Source organism: Metarhizium robertsii, assembly GCF_000187425.2.
Source record: "Metarhizium robertsii ARSEF 23 chromosome Unknown MAA_Scf_1, whole genome shotgun sequence".
Classification (NCBI taxonomy): Eukaryota; Fungi; Ascomycota; class Sordariomycetes; order Hypocreales; family Clavicipitaceae; genus Metarhizium; species Metarhizium robertsii.
Genome location: NW_011942149.1, coordinates 3,210,505 through 3,230,566, shown reverse-complemented (window position 1 = coordinate 3,230,566; position 20,062 = coordinate 3,210,505). Strand labels below are relative to the sequence as shown.

General features: G+C 48.7%; 7 protein-coding genes across 7 annotated transcripts; 4 read left to right on the top strand and 3 right to left on the bottom strand.

The window, feature by feature from the left end:
- Positions 1 to 733: 733 nt before the first annotated feature.
- Positions 734 to 1,624, top strand: MAA_04442 (26S proteasome non-ATPase regulatory subunit Rpn12; the record flags this gene model as incomplete). The annotated part of the gene is made up of 1 exon (XM_007822538.1): positions 734 to 1,624. The coding sequence occupies one exon, from the start codon at positions 734 to 736 to the stop codon at positions 1,622 to 1,624; it is 891 nt and encodes a 296-aa protein (XP_007820729.1).
- An 884-nt stretch (positions 1,625 to 2,508) lies between these two features.
- Positions 2,509 to 6,400, bottom strand: MAA_04443 (vesicle coatomer complex, alpha subunit; the record flags this gene model as incomplete). Its single annotated transcript, XM_007822539.1, has 5 exons — positions 2,509 to 2,751; positions 2,818 to 3,941; positions 3,995 to 6,213; positions 6,268 to 6,317; positions 6,371 to 6,400. The coding sequence occupies 5 exons, from the start codon at positions 6,398 to 6,400 to the stop codon at positions 2,509 to 2,511; spliced, it is 3,666 nt and encodes a 1,221-aa protein (XP_007820730.1).
- A 1,089-nt stretch (positions 6,401 to 7,489) lies between these two features.
- MAA_04444 (glycosyltransferase family 24 protein) lies at positions 7,490 to 11,642 on the top strand (the record flags this gene model as incomplete). The annotated part of the gene is made up of 3 exons (XM_007822540.1): positions 7,490 to 7,599; positions 7,651 to 8,476; positions 8,535 to 11,642. The coding sequence occupies 3 exons, from the start codon at positions 7,490 to 7,492 to the stop codon at positions 11,640 to 11,642; spliced, it is 4,044 nt and encodes a 1,347-aa protein (XP_007820731.1).
- Positions 11,643 to 12,328: 686 nt separating this feature from the next.
- Positions 12,329 to 13,144, top strand: MAA_04445 (uncharacterized protein; the record flags this gene model as incomplete). The annotated part of the gene is made up of 6 exons (XM_007822541.1): positions 12,329 to 12,359; positions 12,473 to 12,555; positions 12,658 to 12,726; positions 12,790 to 12,882; positions 12,965 to 12,979; positions 13,037 to 13,144. The coding sequence occupies 6 exons, from the start codon at positions 12,329 to 12,331 to the stop codon at positions 13,142 to 13,144; spliced, it is 399 nt and encodes a 132-aa protein (XP_007820732.1).
- A 272-nt stretch (positions 13,145 to 13,416) lies between these two features.
- MAA_04446 (CRAL/TRIO domain protein) lies at positions 13,417 to 14,915 on the bottom strand (the record flags this gene model as incomplete). Its single annotated transcript, XM_007822542.2, has 3 exons — positions 13,417 to 13,922; positions 13,976 to 14,117; positions 14,226 to 14,915. 3 exons carry the CDS (start codon positions 14,913 to 14,915, stop codon positions 13,417 to 13,419), a joined length of 1,338 nt encoding a protein of 445 aa, XP_007820733.2.
- Positions 14,916 to 16,317: 1,402 nt separating this feature from the next.
- On the top strand, positions 16,318 to 17,102 carry MAA_04447 (DASH complex, subunit Dam1; the record flags this gene model as incomplete). Its single annotated transcript, XM_007822543.1, has 3 exons — positions 16,318 to 16,659; positions 16,737 to 16,831; positions 16,907 to 17,102. 3 exons carry the CDS (start codon positions 16,318 to 16,320, stop codon positions 17,100 to 17,102), a joined length of 633 nt encoding a protein of 210 aa, XP_007820734.1.
- Positions 17,103 to 17,255: 153 nt separating this feature from the next.
- Positions 17,256 to 17,736, bottom strand: MAA_04448 (zinc finger domain-containing protein; the record flags this gene model as incomplete). Its single annotated transcript, XM_007822544.1, has 3 exons — positions 17,256 to 17,388; positions 17,451 to 17,630; positions 17,687 to 17,736. 3 exons carry the CDS (start codon positions 17,734 to 17,736, stop codon positions 17,256 to 17,258), a joined length of 363 nt encoding a protein of 120 aa, XP_007820735.1.
- Between the last annotated feature and the right edge of the window lie 2,326 nt (positions 17,737 to 20,062).

Genomic DNA, 20,062 nt, shown 5'->3' with positions numbered 1-20,062 from the left:
ATTTTATAAGTAAATTAATAATAAAAAAATTAAAAGTAAATATTAGTTATTTTAAACTTTTATAGCTGTCTTAGAATTTTATGGCTAACTAAGTAGAAAAGGGTCTACTTAGGTGCTAACGGGTACTCTGTATTTGCCTATCAACCCGTTCCTTCACAATACGTCAATAGTAATGTCAGCCTCGGAGGAGGTTCACTCAAGTGGAGTACTCGATGACCCACGACCGGTTAAGTTTATGTACATATGCAACCTATCAGCAAGCAATTATTTCTTGGAATTCAATATCACGAGTTGTCAAGTAAATTGCTTGGGAATTCTTCAGAGAATGTACAGACTACACCTGCCAACTGGTACGAGTTCGCGTGTCGCTCAATGTTGCCTGTCTTGCCACTGGGTTAGCACGTTTGAAGTAGCACGGAAGTTATTCTGCATATCGCGCACCCTGGGTTTGGTCGGGTCGGGTCCCCCTTGGCCGCCTAACCCAAAAAAGCCCATTCTGATTATATAAGCCAGGTGGCCCATTCTGCCCTCGTCACCACCGCCAGCCTGGCCAGCCAAGCTATGCACGTTATCAAGATCTAACTGCCAATAACAGCAACAAGCCCATATCCAACCGAGCACGGCAACTCATCGTTTTTATTGTGGCAGTTGGCACCGGGGAAAATATTTGTTGATTATCTTACTGCCTGCCTACTTATTGGAGCCTCCTTTGCCTGAAAAGCAAGCTGTTGTCATGGCCGAACGCAATGTCTCTCAGATTCTCGGGCAGCTCAAGCATTCTCCGTCCATGAGCTATCCTGAAGCAAATGCGCTTCTTTCCAAGGCCAAACTCGCCCTTCTGAGTCTAAATGCCCTCACCCCCAGCCAGTCGACGTCGCCTCAACTTCTGGCCCTCGCTCGCGAGACCTTTGAACAAGGCGCACTCTTCGCCATCAGAGCACGCAACCCAGAAGCCTTCACGCGTTATGTGCAACAACTTCAGCCTTTCTATGAGCTCCCCTCAGCGACTCTCCCACCGAACTTACCCGAACGAAATAAAGTGACTGGATTGAGCCTCCTTCTTCTCTTAACGCAAGGTCGCTACGCCGAATTTCACTCGGAGCTTGAAGGCCTTGCCAATCGCGATGGGGGAGGCAGTTCCGGAGATGTGGAAGGCGACCGGTACCTCGGATACCCTATCCGACTGGAAAGATGGCTGATGGAGGGCAGCTATGACCGAGTATGGAAGGCAATGAAGAGCAGTGAAGTGCCATGCGACGAATACGGCGTCTTCTCAGAGGTGAGTGCTCATGCGCAATATCTTGCCGATCCCTATGGTGTGATTGTGTCTAACAAAAGCAATCAACAGATTTTGAAGAACCAGATCAGGTCTGAAATCGCAAGCAGCAGTGAGCGCGCGTATCCAAGTCTGCCGATTAGCTCCACCAAATCTCTACTATTCCTGGACTCCGAAGGTGATGTGATTCAGTTTGCCAAGTACAGAGGCTGGGTGGTCAGAGATGGGCATATATACTTCCCAGATGCAGCAGACTCCGGTGAGGACAGCGGCCAGAGCAAGGACATCAGCCAGGTGATCATAGAAAACACGCTAGGATATGCTCGGGAATTAGAGACTATTGTGTAAATACTAGATGGAAGAACGAGAGTTCTCCTTTAGACTTTTGTAGGAATAGCGCAGGATGAAGATGAAGGGTATTTTATCCTGAAATTTGCCACGCGTTTAGGCAAAACTTGGATACCAGTCAGGCTGAGGAGTTCTTTCTCCAGCAGGAGCTATTTGGCCATTCTCCAATAAACCCAGAGCTGGGCTGGCCGAGGCCAGCAGTATAGAAATGTGAGGCCTTATGCCAAACCCCCTTGCTAATTAATTTCTATCTGTGACAGGTAGCATCATCATCGGGCCTGTCACCGCATCAATTATGTGTTGCTAATGAGAATAAAGTAGAAATACATTTTGCTCTTCCCTTGCCCATACCCCTGAGTTTTTAAGGTACTGGTTGATGAATGCTTCTTGCCTCCAAGCTTTTGGGAGCCCCGAGTTGACACAACGGTATTGCGCTCGATGAGTTGGACCTCCCTTGACATAACAACTTCCAGTTTCACATTGAGCTAGTATCGGAATTTCATGCTTTACCTGTAAATCTGCTAGTAGCAGCTAGTCTTTTCATTCTCGCAGCGAATTTTCTTTCTTTCTTGGTACTGCACTCGCTAGGTTTGCAATTCCTTGCTGCAATCTCCAATTTTGATGCCTTTTGAAGCCGCAATCTTCTAGATTTTTCAAGATTTCAAAATGGATCCCGTGTATGGACAATCAGTATTTTATTTTCTTATGAAGTATAGCTTGATTTGGCTTCTAGACCACCCCTATTTCTCTGCTGAAGACACCCTTTAGTCTTCGATCCCACACTGTTGCTTCGCATTGAAGTAATAGGCCTCGTCCTTTTCGCTACTACGTATACGAAACATCATTTTGTCTTGGGAGAAATGTCCCCCAACATCATTACTCATCTATGCAAATAGTTTCAACCCGCTGCCATGTTTGCCAACCTCGCAAATCTCACACACCCGGCAGACAGTTCCCTTGTATTTCGAGTGATATTTGGAGCCATCGAACGCGCACTCTTCGTACGACGTGCCGCTGTAAATTGGTGTAAGACTGGCAGCACAAACCTCGAATTCAGCAAATTGATCAAACTCAATGTCAATGGCGTCGTTCGGGTTTCTCTCGCATTGGGCTTTGGTTCTTCGGGCCTAGCAGAGTCGCATTCGTTAGTAAGACAAATACTAGGTAGGCATTGTGCTGTGATATCAACTTACATTTTCTACAATCTTTGTAGAGCCTCCGTTGGCAATAATTCGGTTGGCAAAGCTCAGGGCGGAATTGTAGTTCTTGCTTTTGACAGCTAGTTGCATGGCGCTGAGGAGTGCTAACTGCCGATGAGGTACCTCAATCTTAGGAATGGTGAAATACGCGGACAACTCTAGGCTCCTCTTTAGCTTCGCTGGATCCTGAGCCACAACATCTGCCGCTCCTAGACTCCGCCTGGCGAGCTCAATGTCCATGGCCACCGCATATTCACTCGCAGAGGTGATAAGCTTCTTCGCCTCAGCCACCTCAGCTTCGCTTGATACGGCATTTACTAGAATGGCATGCAAAATGCCTTTGAATACCTTGATGCCGTCTTCCAGCTTATTTGCCTTCATTGAATCATAACCTCTCTGAAGATCGTTGGTAGCGAGGTGCTCTAGATCTCGCGGAATAATGGGGAGAACTTGGCGAGGATCAGTTTCGTCGACCGTTCGTCGTACATAGTTGACCAAGGCTGGCAGGCCAGACGATGCAGGAAGGAAGCTTCTGGAAGCTTGATACACCTCCAAGAATCTGGACTTTAATGGTGCAAAGTGTACTGCTCCGACTTGCCTATTTAAGAGTTGCATGGCAGATTCAAAAGATCCTCCTGCTGCATGATCGACTGCAAGTGGAGAGTTTCGTGCCCACATGTCTGCCTCGCTACTACCTGCACCGCCAGCTTCGGTACTGTCCACGTTTACAAAGTCACTGTCGACCTCAGGGACATCGTCGTCGCCCATATCCCAGCCTGCGACATCTTCATCATCTTCCTCAGCCAGGCCGCCATTTCTTTTGAGTGCTGGGGCGCCATCACCCTCTTCATCAAGGACAAGTCGATCAGCTGTGGCTGGTTCATCCTCCAGAGAGAGACCCTCAACTTGACCCAGTAATGCCTTTTCAAAGAAGGACTGAGAGCTTGCTTTTGTAGGCCAGTTTGCCTTGAAGGTTGGCACACGAGGCTTAGGCGTACTCAAGGGTTCACCCAATTTTGGCATGGTCAGTTGGTCTTCCGTAGCCCCAGTAGCTTCCAAAATGGCCTGACATTCATCCTCCAGCCCGTTTGACTTCGCAGTCATATAAGCAAGAGGATCTGCGAACTGTTAGCATCGCGGTTTTCCTAAGGTATAACATGTTTTCACTTACAGAGGTCAATTTCCTTGAACATCTGAATCCGATCTTCAACATCACCCAAATACAGAGCGTTGTGGAATCGAGAAGTGAAATCTCCCCGATGTTCCGCGATTTTTGCCATCCTTGCCAACTTGGAGTGATCACCCGTAGCCAGGTACAAAAAGGACAATTTGTCAAACTGCTTCAGCTTCTGGTAGCACATTTCGACAATCTGATGATTTCCATGTGCAAGAGCCTCAGCACTTAATCGTGCCCAGAATTTCGGTTTATCTAATTCCTTCGCCATCTCAACAGCCACGTCCAGATTGCCGCATTCAATTGCTAAATCAAATCTAGTCGTTGGGTCCTGCACAAATTGCAATGCAATTTCAGGATAACCTTTCTTTTGTAGATATGAAATAATAGACTGTCCCACTAAGCTGGACGTACGGATGATGTGCAGCATTTCTTCATAATTCCGCTTGATTAACGCAAGTTTAAATCGGTACTCGGTCGGGTCAATCTGTAAGATTCGTGGTTTCGCGGCTCGGTCCAAGCAGTAGACATTGCGACCCTTGACTCGAACCAGGTATACAGTTTGATCTAAAGTCCGGACAATGCCATTATCCCCATTGAGCAGCGTGTACTTCACATGGTTCAATGTTGAGTATAAAAGCACCCCAGCATCATCCCATGTTGCGCTTTTGATCCGAATAGTTTCGTGTAGTGTACTAACTTGCTCAAGAGCTTTCGTGACAATCGTAACGTTGTGTTTGCTGAGAAGCGCAGCGTAAAGTCCGTCATTGGACCATACGACGTATTTCACGCCATTAACGGAAAGCTCAGCCGTGCTCTTCTTTTGCTGAATGTCATACAGATGCACGGCTGTTGGTGTTATAATGAGCAGATGGCCAGTCCCACCAAAATAGATATCACTGGTTCCGACAGGGGGCTTGAAGGAACGGGTGGTATTATTTGACAAATCCTTTATGTCAATGGTCTGGTTTGAAACATCAAGAACTGCAAAGCGATTTCTCGCAACGAAAATTGCAGAGTTGCCCAATCCTCGTTTTGCCTCGGTCGGCTCAATAACACCTGAGCCATCCTTGGGGAGGCTGACTAGTTCATAAGAACCCCCTTCCGCGGGAGTAGTAACAAGGACAGACCTCTCCGCAGGGTTGTAAGACAAGGTGCGAGGAGTTATCCATGGGCTGCCAAGCTTCTTCAGTGATAGAAGAGTTGGACTTTCGACATTCTTCTGAAAGTCGTAGGATTTGATATGTTTCTCCTTGGTGATGTAAAAGAGCATATTCTGGTGAGTCGCGGAAGCAGGCCGTTCGCGCTCCAGCTTGAAAACCATCACGCCATTATCATGGCCTGCAGCAAAAAGGTTGATTTCGGGGTGTGCTGCAATGACCCAAAATCGGTCATTTTCCCGCTTGAAAGATTGGACGGCAGTTCGTTTGTTCAAATCCCAGACTCGAATTGTTTTGTCCTCACCAGCTGAAAGAATTAAGTCCTGGTGGGGGTGGAACAAACAGCCAGAGGCGTTGTGGAAATGGCCTCTGCATGTGTCGACCTCCCATGCCTTGGTTTCGCTCATGCGCCAGAGCTTAACCAACCTGTCGTCTCCAGCAGAGACGATTAGTGGCATTGTGGGATGAAACGCGACCCAGTTGACTCCACGGTCGTGGCCTTCGAGTACAAATTTAACGACAGCATCGGTATTGCCGAACATGTCTGCCTGGTTCTGATTGGCACGCGCCATCTGATCTTCGAAGCTCATGGACGTAGGAGCAGAGTGCTTCTTCCGAAGGCCAGAAATATCCCAAACACGAACAGACTGATCAAGGGATGCGGAGACAACAAGGTCTTCTTTTGGATGAAATTGAGCGCACATGGTATAGTGATTGTGCCCAGTCATAGTACAGATTAAAGAGCGGTTCTGCCAGTTCCAGATACGAATAGTCTGGTCGTCTGAAGACGATAGAATCCATGGCAATTCATGGTGAAAAAAGACAGTGCGAACGTAATCAAGATGACCGTTCAAGGTGAACAGGCAACGTCGTGTCTGGTAGGACCAAACTTTAATCTTATAGTCATCGCCACCAGACACAAAGAGGGGTTGTGTCTTGTGGAAGTCCACTCCTCGAACGGGTCCATCATGTTCTTCGAATCGGTCGATAAGCGTGCCCATTCGGTAATCCCAGAGCTGGATGGTAGAGGAATGAAGTGCAACGAGGATCCATGGTCTGCCAAGCGGATTAGCCCCAGAGATCGTTTCCCGGGAAGCCTAACTAGAATACCTTTTAGGGTGAAACGCAATGCCTTTGGCCCTTGAAGACTTCGACTCAAACTGCCTCGTTGTAAGCGCGTTGAACAGGTTCCGATAGCCTTTGCAAGAAATACCTTGGTTAACATGCCAGGGGAGGACTGCATTTTGGCGGGGATAGGAAGCCGCAGCTTCGTGCCTTTAGGGAGAGTGACGCAGACGACAATGCTCCAAGATATTGATGAGAATGAGGATATATCAGCTATTCCCTGCTGCAATTAATTTGCTATGGTGACCGACGGGTCAGCATTAATATTCGTGTAGGCAGGGGATGTTGGACACTTCGAATACGGTGTGGTGTTGGCCTTACTCCTGGTAGGCAATTGAGCATCGTGTCCAACTCCAATTGTGGGCAGGAGTACTACTCTAAGCCGCACTAACATTCTTCCGCCTCCCTGAGCAGTTCACCCCACTACTCAGTTCTATCGTCCCTTACGGAGAAGGTCACCACGCTAGTCTACATTGGGAGAGCTCATGGTCAAAGGTGCGACTGTGTTCACAAGTGTTGTGGAAGCTAGTCGAGCACACAGCGAATGCTGAGCGTCGCTTTTAATTCAAGGATTATATGGAATTTTGTCCGCAACCCCTCCGATAATTGAACGATCAATTGAATCCGTCTTTATCGCGAAAAGTTGCAAATCACTGATTTCGAGGCGGTACAGGCCTTCCGCGGCCTCAGCTCCGCGTAACGACAAGGAACAAAGCACTTGCAAAGCCAACTATTTACACCTCGTCCTATGCCAATTGTGGTGAATTTCTTGCGGTTCTTATTTCATTATGCGTCTACCAAATGTAATATGGCTTCTGGCTGGCCCACTGACGTTGATACCGCCGGTGTCGGCGGCGTCTTCTGTTAAAGTAGGCATGAATGCAGCCTTTGATGCCGCGCCATATTTATTGGAGCTTGTGTATGATGCTCTCATCTCCCGCCATCGTGTATTTGCCGACTAACAAATGGAAGGGAGACTGCGGCAGGAGAAAATTCGACTGCATACTTCCCCCTGCTAGATCGAATCGCAAGCGGGTATTTCCTGACAGCTTCATCGGAATCTGAACTGTATAGTCGATTTCTCAACATCATTCACGAAGATGGACATATAACCAGACCCGATGCTCTATCTACATTCAACTTGGCGCTGTCTCTACGATCCGCGGCCCCCAGGATCGAAGCACACTACCAACATTATTCTACAGCTATGGAACCCCTTAAGGAATTGCGGGATTGCGATATTTGGGTTTTACTCGACGGCAGGCAATACTGTACACCTGATTTCGATGCCGAAGCGAAGAACGAGCCGGTTTCCGCGTATGTAGTCTTTCTACATTATGTAGATTAGTTTGCTAATTGCTTTTGCAGGGTCGTCAAACCGCTGGCTTTCGATCGAACCATGGGTATCGGAAGGGATGCTATCCTGTATGCCGATCCTACCTCAGATAGATTTGCAGATTATCACCAGTCACTGTTAAAGGCAGCACGTACCATGAAGTTACGTTATCGGCTTCGATATCGCCGCAGCAAGTCTCATATTAGCCGGCCTTTACCAGTCAGCGGCTATGGAGTGGAACTCGCATTAAAGAAGACAGATTACATAGTGATGGATGACAGACATTCCAGCCAAAGCACGGAGGAAAGCCCCAAGGACCCGGTCGAAGTTCTTGATGGAACAGACGACGTGGCCGACTTGAACCCCCTTTCCACTTCTGAGCTTTCTTCCATTGGAATGAAAGCTGCGTCGTTTATCAAGGACAGCGATCACCCGTTCGACACCCTGGTAAAACTCACACAAGACTTCCCAAAATTCGCATCGTCGATAGCCTCTCGGAATGTTTCAATTGCGTTTGCTGCTGAAATCAAGCAGAATCAAGCAAAGAAGATGCGAGGTGGTATCAATTTTCTATGGATGAACGGAGCACAGCTCACTGACCGAGAAATCCAGCCCTTTGCGCTTGTAAACATGTTACGAAGCGAAAGGAGGCTTGTTGATGGGATTCGAGACTTGGGGTTCGACGGAGAACAGGCGGTTGCGCTTCTGAGTCACAAAGCAGTGTCGGCTGCTAAGGAAGACGACAAACCTTTTCGTTATGATTGGACGGATAGGTTGGAGGCGGGACGTGTAATTTTATGGCTCAATGACTTGGAAAAGGATGACAGATATGCTTCATACCCGAAATCTTTGTCCTCAGTAAGACACTCCGTAGCTCCATTTTCTGGGCTCCTTTGATACTAACTATGAAGTACAGCTGCTTCAGGGCACCTTCCCTGGCCAAATCCCACCGATTGGTCGAAACATATTTAACTTGGTCATTCCCGCCGACTTGTCCAACACCGAGGATCTAGCATTCATCTCCGAGGTAGAATCTATCAGGGAACGAGGTATTCCGATTCGATTCGGTCTGGTGCCGCTGCAGCTGTCTGATGAAGCCAAGACTCGGGCAAAGATCGCATATTTTCTTACAGAAAACTATGGTATCGAATCTACGATATCATACCTTTCACAGTTGGCTAAGGCCCACCAGAAAATTGCTGATTCCAAGACTCTACTCTCAACGATTACCGAGAACCATACACTTTTACCTGGAGGCGAGGACATGTCGTTGTCTATGATATTGCAAGCAAGCGACTTTACTGAGAGGCTCGTAAAAGCTGAAAAATGGGTCAAAAGATTGAAGGCCGACACAGTCGTTCGTCCATTGTTTGTTAATGGGGTTTTAGTGCCTCGTGACCAAAGCTGGATGCAATCCCTTAGTATGACAGTCTCGCAAGACCTCCAAACTGTACAAAGGGGAATATACCACGGTGTCTTTGATGATGATACCTGGACTGTTGGAGTGTTTCTCGAGGGGGCTGCCTCACGACGCAACCTTTATATTTCGGAAACCAATGAGAAAACCTTGCGAGTGTTAAATATTGCCAAAGTTTACCGCGAGAATGCGGACTTATTTAACGCAGTTCCGGTTTTCGATTTTTATGCCGAATCAACACAAGAGAACTGGGCAGTTGTTACCGTACTTGCGGATATGTCTTCGAGAGCCGGTCTTGATTTAATTTTGTCAGCCCTGGAGTTTAGACGCAATAACCCAGCGATTCGTCTGGATTTCGTCGACACGCAAGACAACGCCAAGATCTCTTCTCAGGTCAATAAGGCTTTGAAGGCGAATGAAGCTAAGTTGAAGGACATCGAAACCATACAAGACCTGGAACAACTCCTTAGTGAGGCTTCGAGTTATGATGCCAGCGATGACTTTGCGGTATCTGTAGCAAGATTCCTCGCTGACACTAAGATGCCGACCAGCTCACAAGTCGTGATTATGAACGGACGAGTGGTAGGGCCGATAGAACCAGAAGCGTCTTTCGATGCCGAGGATTTCCAGCAGGTACTGTCATATGAGCAGACGCGTCGCATTCTCCCCGTTTATGCTGCGGTTGCAGACCTGGGCTTGAACGAAAAGGTTTCAGATTGTATGACGGCTGCCAAACTCAGCTCCATTATTGCGCTGTCAACACTTTCTGATTTGCCTGAAGGAATCTTTGAATCTTCTTCAGCAATCCGTTCTTCCATATATACTTCTTGGAATTCAAGCCACACAGTAATAGAATCGGGCGACCCGAAGAAATCCAACATACATATTGTGGGATTATTGGATCCTGTCAGCGAAAAAAGCCAGAAATGGGCCCATGTTCTGAGATTGCTTGCGGAGCTAGATGGTGTTTACGTCAAACTCTTCCTAAATCCCAAAGTACAGGTTGAAGAACTTCCTGTGAAACGATTTTACCGTTATGTCGTCGAACCAACACCGAAATTCGACGAGAACGGCAGTGTCAAAGCCCTGGCAGCAAGTTTTTCAGGACTTCCATTGAACGCGTTGATGACTGTGGGCATGGACGTTCCGCCAGCCTGGTTAGTCGCACCAAAGCTGTCCATACACGACCTCGATAACATCCAACTAAGCGCTGCAAATTCGGATATTGAAGCGACCTACGAACTTCAACACATTCTGATTGAAGGGCATTCTCGCGATGATGAGGGATCAGCCCCGCGAGGTGCTCAACTAGTCCTGGCAACGGAAAGCCAGCCGCTTCTGACAGATACCATTGTCATGGCAAACCTGGGCTTTTTCCAATTCAAGGCCAATCCTGGCGTATATAATATCCAGCTAAAAGAGGGTCGAAGTGCCGAGATCTTTACCATCGAAAGCATTGGTGCTCAGGGATGGGAAGCAGCACCTGATGACGAGGGCAACGAACTTGCGCTGATGGACTTTCAAGGCACTACATTATACCCGCGACTCAAACGCCGTCCCGGCATGGAAAATCAAGACGTTTTAGAGGACACCAGCAATCCATCTCAGGGCAACATAGTTTCTAAAGGCCTAAAATTTGCAGAAGGGCTGCTTAGTGGTGGCAAAGGAAAATCCACTTCGGATGTACAGCATGCTGAGATAAACATATTTTCCGTTGCGAGTGGGCATCTGTATGAGCGGATGCTCAATATCATGATGGTTTCTGTCATGCGCAATACGAAACACAGCGTCAAATTTTGGTTCATAGAACAATTTCTCTCACCATCGTTCAAAGAATTCATACCACACCTGGCAAAGGAATACGGTTTCAAATATGAGATGATCACATACAAGTGGCCACACTGGCTTCGGCAGCAAAAGGAGAAACAAAGGGAGATTTGGGGATATAAAATCCTTTTTTTGGACGTCCTCTTTCCGTTATCGCTGGACAAGGTCATATTTGTGGACGCTGATCAAGTTGTTCGCACCGACATGATGGACCTTGTTGACTTGGATCTAAATGGTGCGCCGTATGGCTTTACACCGATGTGTGATTCTCGAACGGAGATGGAGGGGTTCCGATTCTGGAAGCAAGGCTACTGGTCGAACTATCTTCGTGGAAGGCCATATCATATTTCGGCTCTTTATGTCGTGGATTTACGTCGTTTCCGCGAGCTGGCCGCCGGTGACCGACTCAGACAACAATACCATGCTCTCTCGGCGGATCCGGCTAGTCTGTCAAACTTAGACCAAGACTTGCCTAACCATATGCAATTTCAAATCCCAATCCATAGCTTACCGCAAGAGTGGCTTTGGTGCGAGACGTGGTGCAGTGATGAAAGCCTCGCAAAGGCTCGGACCATTGATCTATGCAATAACCCTCAAACCAAGGAACCGAAACTTGACAGGGCGAGAAGACAGGTCCCGGAATGGACCACATATGACCAAGAGATTGCTGCTCTTGACTTGAAGCGTAAACAACGCCTCCAGCCGGACGCAGCGGAAACGGATAGAACAACATCAGAAGATAGAAAAGTGGAGGACGGTCGCTCAAAGGATGAACTGTAGAGACGGTGGAGTTTGGTTGTCCCTCACAATCATGGGTTTTGCAAGTTTATGCTTCAATAGATGGAGAGGTCACATTTTCAACATGTGGTTTGAGCTTCAAATTTGACACACAACAAACGACCTGGACCAGGTGAAGTCCAGATATTAAATATGTACGGCGTAGCGTTCACGACTGAGGACCTCCATTTCGTTAGGCTATAGAAGGTCAGTGACATGGTAAATATGCAGCAGTGTTTGCGGCTTGTTGATAAGTGCTGTACCATGTCGCTTTCTTCTGTGAACAATAAAGAATTGCTACCGGTTCAACATTGTTGTCCATGGTGCATCTTACATATGGAGTAGTTGAATCGCCTTCATCGTACCTCGGTAGCCGGCTGCCGAGTAAGGATGGGGTCGTCTGACGTTTGATTCAACCGACAACGTATTGTTACCTCATTCAGTTAACTACCTAGCCAGGAAGGTACGTTGTTCCGTGGCTGGGCGGGAAGACAGCATTTTCAACGTGAAGTATCATTCTGCACTTACATACATACATATTGATCATAAGTAAGTAGCTTTCCGCACTGTACGCCGTGTTGTGCCGCATTTCTTCAAAAAATAAGATCTCCCCACTTCACACCCGGCACAGCATCCCCACCTCCAACATCTCACATACAAAGACGATCTTTGACAAAATCCAGCTTACAATGTCCTGCATCTTTTGCCGCATCATCAAGGGTAAGGAATGGCGGTGGATGGTCACGGACAAGCATGTGCCAAGTTGACTGCCGTGGGGTGTTTCATCGCGAGCTCAATTTGCTGACATGGTCACGCACTCGGGTCATTTCTAGGCGAGATTCCTTGCATGAAGCTCTTTGAGAGCGAAAAGACGCTGGCTTTCCTCGACGTCGGGCCACTCAGCAAAGGTCATGCTGTACGTATAAGGACTTTCCCCAAGCAGCAATGGCTCTGGCAATATGCCAGCGCCGCCATTTCCCTCCTGGAGCTAACAGGTTCTTCTGCTTGTATCCGCTAGCTGGTCATACCCAAGTATCATGGTGCAAAGCTGGCCGACATTCCCGATGACCAGCTCACAGAAATTCTGGTAGGCCGGCGAAACCTTGCATGTAGTGCGATGCCACGTCGTCAACTGACACGCTTGTCCCAGCCCACCCTGAAAAAGCTGGTTTCCGCAACTGGCGCCGTTGACTATAACATACTCCAAAACAACGGTACCATAGCTCACCAACAGGTTCATCATGTGAGTCTGACCATCCTAGTCCTCTACCGTGTCCGGATTGTGGGAAGCTAACCAAATACCCTTGTTTCTTAATTCTCTATAGGTTCATTTTCACATGGTTAGTATCTTCAGCCGCCATGCCGTTCCGATGTACCTGCCCTAACCTCTTCACTAGATTCCAAAGCCCAACGACGCAGAAGGCCTCGGAATTAGTTGGCCTTCCACACCAGGTGATATGGACAAGCTCAAGGCCCTCTGCGAGGATATCAAGTCCAAAATGTAGATTATTGGCCAATCGAGGGCGCGTCGTTTGAGTACAGCAGCGCTAGTGAAAAGAGGTTCCGCCGTGCGCCTGTGCAATAGTTTCATTTATAAATGTCGTTCCGAATTTTATTATCATCTACTCTATAAACTATAACCTAAAGTGATGTCTTTCAGAGAACGGGAGGGGGAGCTTGCCATGTTGCCACTCCAACAATACAACGGACTGTGCCCTTTATTAGGTCCAGCTTGCTTCCAGCGGGTGCCGAAACAAAACCATCAAGATCATTCCCATTAATCGACCGCGTTCGCTGCAGTCTCTGTGCCAGATTTGATCTCGTTGGAGGGAGTAGACTTGGAGTCAGTGTTTCGGTACCAGTTTACGTCGCCATCAGAACGGATCACTCCCTGACGATCATACAGAGACCGGGCTCTTACATACGGGTCGAGCTGCCAGTAACCGTCCCTGAGCTTTGCAGCAATATCATCTCGCTCAGCTTTGATGCCTTCAGCTTCTTCGCCGCTAGCGTGTTTCGTCCAACGTCGAGTAGCAGCCTCGTACTGAGCATACAACTTCTCCCTCTCCTTAAGCAGTCGATCTCTGGTTGTAGTATCTTTCATCAAATCATTTTCACCCTCAATGGGCTCCTCATATGCATACGTCCAATCCTCATCGCCCTCTAGGTCCTTAATAAGCTGACCTGGACGAATGAATTCCTCCAGCCCAGTTCTGTAGTTGGTAAAGTGAACCTTAGCAGCGACAACGGGATCGAGCCAGCCACGGATAACCCTCCAGATGCCTGTCCAATATAAGCCTCCGCTCAACCAATAAATATTGGGAAAATTAACAGACCTTGGAACAACCACGGGGCATTGTGGACGAGAACGACCCCTAAAGATTCGGGATAGTTTGCTTCAAAACACTGAATCATGAACTTGACGGGGTGGTAGTCCATGTTGGCCAGAGTGAATCCCGTCATATCGAATATGATGTTCTGGTTTTGTTATTAGTCGGTTGAGTAATGAGCTAGAATAAGGTTGCAACTTGCCGCTGTATCGACAGGAGGTTTCAGTGCCAGACGAGCAGTCTCAATAATAAATACCGTGTACCTTTCCAAGCTCTCGGGAGATTGATCTCCGGCTTTGTGGAGGCACACTCTGACGACACAAATCGGACGACCCTCTTTATCGGTGCCATGTAGGAAGCTTTTGCCCATCCGGCTTTGTTTTAGAAAGTCCTGGCCCAGCTTCTTTGCCTTCTCATCTCCATTTTTCTCATCAGCGGCGGCGCCGGCTTCCCCATTTTTCATAATATCCTGGTCGACCTTCATCTTGGTGTGCCTCCAGTTCATGGCCGATATCAGCATGATGAGGGCCTTTTCCACATCCCACTTGCGGGCGCGCAGAAAGCGTAGGAGCAACGCGTCGGGATGATCATGCTTCATCATTGCCCACATTGTTTCTCTTATCTCCTCCGGCTTCTGGTTTGCCAAGATTTCCTGATACTGTTTGGTCAAACCATATTTGTCGTCATCTGCTGAATCAGTAGCATTGTTACCATTGGAGGACGCGTGAGCCGACTGGGGAGCACTTCTAAAGAAACTGAAGCCGCGCTTTTTCTTGGTGGTTTCGGCATCTGCGCCTGGTTTTTCATCTTTCTTCGGCGCCGGGCTGGCATCGCTGCTGTCTGAAACACCGCATACCTTGAACACGGCTTCCCAGAGTTGACGGAGCTTGTCTTCCTGTTCTGCTGTCAAATTCCCCAGGTGTCCAGGAGCAATCTCGTGAGGCATATCGTCGAGAGGGAGATGACCAGCGCTGGGTTGTATATCTAAGCCGGTAGATTCTCCAGTGACTAGCAAATATGCTATCGCAAAAGCAAGGGCTGCCGCGGCTGCTGATATAACAGTTGGGTGATAGAGGCTGCTTTGAAGAGCGATGGCGGTGGGAAAGGGTCCACGAGCTGAACGAGCGGCGCTGCGCAAGAGTACGCCGGCGAGACGATTGCTTCTCAGCGTGGCAAGGGTGACGAGAGGCAACCCCTGGCTTGTTCGGCGCCGAGTATTAATATACTGAGGAGAAGCGTTTGATAGAGGACGGCGTTGGGTAGCCGACGGTGTAGAGGATCGTGGTTTGATAAGCGAAAGAAGCTGTAGATTCTGTCCGCTCCGGTATATGATACTCCTATGCAATGTATATAATAAGGGAAATATTTCCGTTGGTTGAGTGCCAATTGTGCCGGGACGCGCGGGCGTACGCACCCTCATAGATCTTCTCTTTCCACAACAAGCTAAGGCGGTTATTTTCTGTGCCTAGGTATTTGGGGTGGTGGAGTGCTAGTCAGGAATGCGGCAATAGAGAACCAGATGATCGTTAGTATATAAGGACCTTCGCAATGGCACTGGCAGACAAATTCCAAAACAAAACAGGTTATGCTGGAAGGCGGGAGACGGGCGTCAGCGGACTTGTTCGGCGGGATGTCCAGTATTTTCGGCCAGTTTGTTGGATACACGGCGACCCGTATCTGGTCGGACTAATTGTCCAGCAAGCCCTCCGTGACGATCCTCCCTGTGGGGAAATAACTGGAGACTGGAGCTGACAGCAGGAGATAGAGAGGCAAGAGTATCTGGCATTGGCGTACTGAAGTAGGTAGAGTAGACAAGTAAATGACTTCGATGACACTTTGGAATCTCGAATTTAGACTTTGTGCCTGCCACACGCCATTTTTGCCCTTTTCCCCTGAGCACTTCAACTTCCAAGGTTGGTAGTCATGTCCAGATCATAGACCAAGCGTGGACTTTCTTTATTGACCAGGCACAGCGCTCTCTCGGGAGTGGCAAAGAATAGGAATGCGCGAAAGAATAGAAGATTATTAGAATTGTTCCGTATTTTGCACTTGACTTATTCCGGTCCTCTGCGTCCGCCCTGCCAGTGGTCTGGTCGCATTGCGATGCCTGCGGATATCACGGCCCCGCTGAAGAGTGTCTGGGGGTATTGGACATCGCAAGACTGGCTGGCCGGGGACGTGCCACTCATCGCACGTGCCATGTTCTGCTTTGGGCCTGGAGTCTCCTGTACAGGCGCGATTCGCGGTTCGCGTATCGCCGATGAATGAAACTTTCTGGAACACGTTCCCGCCAGATTTACACCTCGTTGGAGCGCCTCATTGATCAAAACACGTCGCTCTAGTTAGGCATGGGCATGTCAGACGGCATCGACGAGGCAAATGGCTGCACTGCCATGAGCCGGAAACGTTCAAATTCCCGAGCGCGTAATTCTAGGCCAACAACACCGCTCCGACCGTCCTCACGATCCTCTTTTCGAGACTCTGCCCGCAATGTCCGTGGCGGTGGTGCGGAGTTTCCGCTGAATGCCTTTGAGCCTGCTTTCGCAGAACTTTCAGACGCTATGGCTGATCTTGAGGCCAACATGATGCATTTTCAACTTATGCACGAAAGTCTTGCTCGCTTCAGCGAGTCGTTTGCTAGTTTTCTCTATGGGCTCAACATGAATGCGTTTTGTGTCGACTTCCCAGAGGTATATTTCGATCCTGCAATATGGAACCTACTTTGCAAAAGTCTGCATGGTTTTCTAACTTGGTATTTATGAATCAGGGACCCATTGCTGAATCATTTGCACGAGATCGCCATGAAGAAACCTCGGCTGAGGGCACCACCCGCCTGGAGACTGATGTTGAAGCCACCTTTATGTACGTATGCCCGAACCACTTTCCTTACAACATTTTCTTGTTTTATGTTCATCGGTGCTAAGCTCCCTCATTCAGGACTACGGACACCTCTTTTGTCGATAACCCACCCACTACAACGAAAAAATATGCCAAGCCCGGAGCCGTCGAAACTCGTCAATCCCGTCTGCCTTTTGCACGTGGTACAAATACGAGAGGGAGGGCAAATACTCGAGATAGGGCTCGATCAAGTGGCCTCGCAAGAGGTCGCGGTCGCGGTCGCGGCATAAAATAGTTGGATGCACAATCATATGGGCCAGAGCCTAACCATGCCTAGCACCTCTTGTAAGGAGATTCACGTCCATATTCAAGAACAAACGACGGCAGGGATACACATAGGAAGGGCATTCTCGGCAGATAATCGATCCGAATGTCGTCGCCCGCTGCTTCATGTGGCCATTTCCATGTCTCCGGAGGCATCATGTTCAACGTTGTCATGCCGATTATCGATTTGCGACTCTGCATCGGGCCCTGGCATTCTTTGGGGTTCTGGACTGGGCTCTTCGCGCAGCTGTTTGACTCTATGGCAGGACACTTAGTTCATCGGGTAACGCATGTGAAACAAAGTATGCAGGTCACGTACCTGCGCTTGTGCGGTTTGCCGCGCCTGTGAGAATTCAGAGTACTCTCTCGGTCAAACCACTTGGCGCATTCAATACAATAGTGCCTGCCGAGACCTGGAAGGTCCTCAGCCGCTTTGGTATCTTTGAATTGCGCCAGATGTCTTGATGATAACAAATCTGCCTTGATTTGATCTACATCTCTTCATTGCTGTTAGCCGGAACCCCAACCGTGGACCACATCGCCAGCGTATCATACCTGGTTTTCCTCCTCGTCTTTGTGATTGTGCGTTTGTTTCCGACGCCCATTGTATATAGTATGCGATTCGAGACTAGAACGTGGCGCAGATATCGTTTAACTGATAGGTCAAGTACAGTGGAATTTGCCCCCTTGTGTGTCTATCAATAATGCAGTTGCCAGTATATGCAGTACGCAATCCAAACCTAGCATACATAAGTGGGAAATGAACTAGTTGAAAGAGATGCAGTTCAAGGCAGAGGTGGATTGATCAAATTTGTGATGAGAGGCAGACCAGTGGGTGCGCTCGGGTATTCTTCGGAAGCTCGCTAGTTAGTATGCCAGTCCGCGGTCGAACCAAGATAAGAACCTGACCTCATGAATCCTAGGTTTCAAGACTCAAGAGTGGATGGCAAGAGATGGACCGAATTGATAATGCCTTTAGTAAAAACTGCACAACCTTTCTTTGATTTGCATGTGTGCATGTACGTTGTAAACTATCATAAGTCGATGGCCTTGGATTCATGCTGAGGCCACACGGCAAACATAATGGAGGAAATGCATGAGCTGAAGCAGGATATATCAAGCAATAGCAAAGTTATCTTTTGAGTATAGGATATCGAAAAGCTGCATACCCGTGGGTATGTATGCTGTTGGAAAACACGTCCTTCCTGTCGCAGCTCGAGCAACTCGGCGTAGTAAGGGGTCAATGGGAAGTCAACATGTATGTTACCAGACGACGGTGCCTAGATATCCCGCTGTGTTTATTATAGTGCGGTATTAGCCCATAATGCTTTTCGATGGTCAAATTTGTCTTGCCACACCAAGAATGCTACAGCGCAAAATGTTGATTGAGTCGGGAGCAACAGTGTGCGGTGCCGTATGTACTCCATACGGAATATATGAAGTCCATTAGAGGCCGACCTCGGTAGGTACACCTAGTAGGCATTCATATGCTCGTCAAGGTACTTGAGTAAGTATGTATTTACATCTAAGTACTTAGGTAATACATGCATCAAGTGACTCGTCCGCTTAGTTGCTGACGGGTATATATAATACGTGTGTGTGTGTGTGTGTGTTCCGCGAGAGGCTGAAACACATGCGCCGATTTCTGGGAAAAGTCAATGAAATAAATACGGAGTACTTGACCCGTTGGCGACTTGGTCAGTGGACGAGCCACTCTTGCCGCTTCTCAGTTGCCAACGGGTACAGCAAATTTGGCATTTTGTTGTCATATTAATCGGTTTTCTCCCAGAACGGGACATCGGTCCCCGAGGCCAAAGCTCCGAGTAGCTCGCAAAAACGAGTGTCCTCGTGCGGTGACCGAAGGATCCAGCCAATGCCGAGGTCTGGAACATATGGTCACGATTTGCCAACGACTCATGAATGGACAACAGCGGCGGTCTGCCGATTGAGCAATTGAGCCATGGGGCCAAGTTTAGTGGGTAATGCCGCGCCAGACCTGCCGCTGCGAGAACACATAGCAGCCGCAATGCCACTAGCGGCTTAAAAGAGTAGCCGACCGGAGCCGAGTTGCGTGCTCGGAACAAGGGACTTCGGAAGCGCATCTGACGAGGAGACCAGCTCCCTGGCACTTCCATCCCCAAGGCGAGGACATGCAAGCTCCATTGGCGATGATATACGTATTACGCAGTAGTACCATGTATGCAGGGGATTGTTGGTCAACTGCCTCGAGCTCTACCGGGCGTGGTATGCTTTGCACGGCCACGGCAAGTAATTGCCATCAATACACAAAGCTATGCCTTGCCATCCATAAGAGGTCAATAATCGTGGCTGATACCAGGCATGCACGGAGCTGGATGCTCCAGCAATTGACATGTGCTGGCCGACTGCCCCAGCCCAACCCCAGCCTGCCTGGTCAGCAACAGCGATGCCCAGAAGCCAAACGGCTCAGTTGTGTTTGCAATTTTTCAATTTTTTGCCCTGGCCCTGTTTTCCATGCCCTCTCGTTCGCTAGGTGGCGCGGGGCCTCGGGGCAGTGGAGGTCTCAGCACCGCATGACGGAACGCAGACGTCGTGGATTATTATCTCGACGCTTGTGACTGGCTGCAGCACCAGGTGCCCCCCGTAGCAACACCACGTTCCCAACCCGGCCTGGCCGCGCAGTGGAATCCGCAAGCCAACGCTTCTATGCTTGTGGCTTTGTCTTCTCTCCCATGCAACCTTCACCTTCAACCCTGCGGCTCCACATCACGCCGCCTGTGCTCGGTAACATCTGGCTCTAGCCTGGTTTCTGTTCCCGGCCAAAAACACCTCTCTCCACCTTCGTGGCCAACCTTCTCCCTTACTTCTCTTTTTTCTTAAACCACCTCCACGTCCTCTGCTTCTCCTCCACGTACTGGCCTCCGAGTTTGACTGACCTTGGAGAGCGGCCAA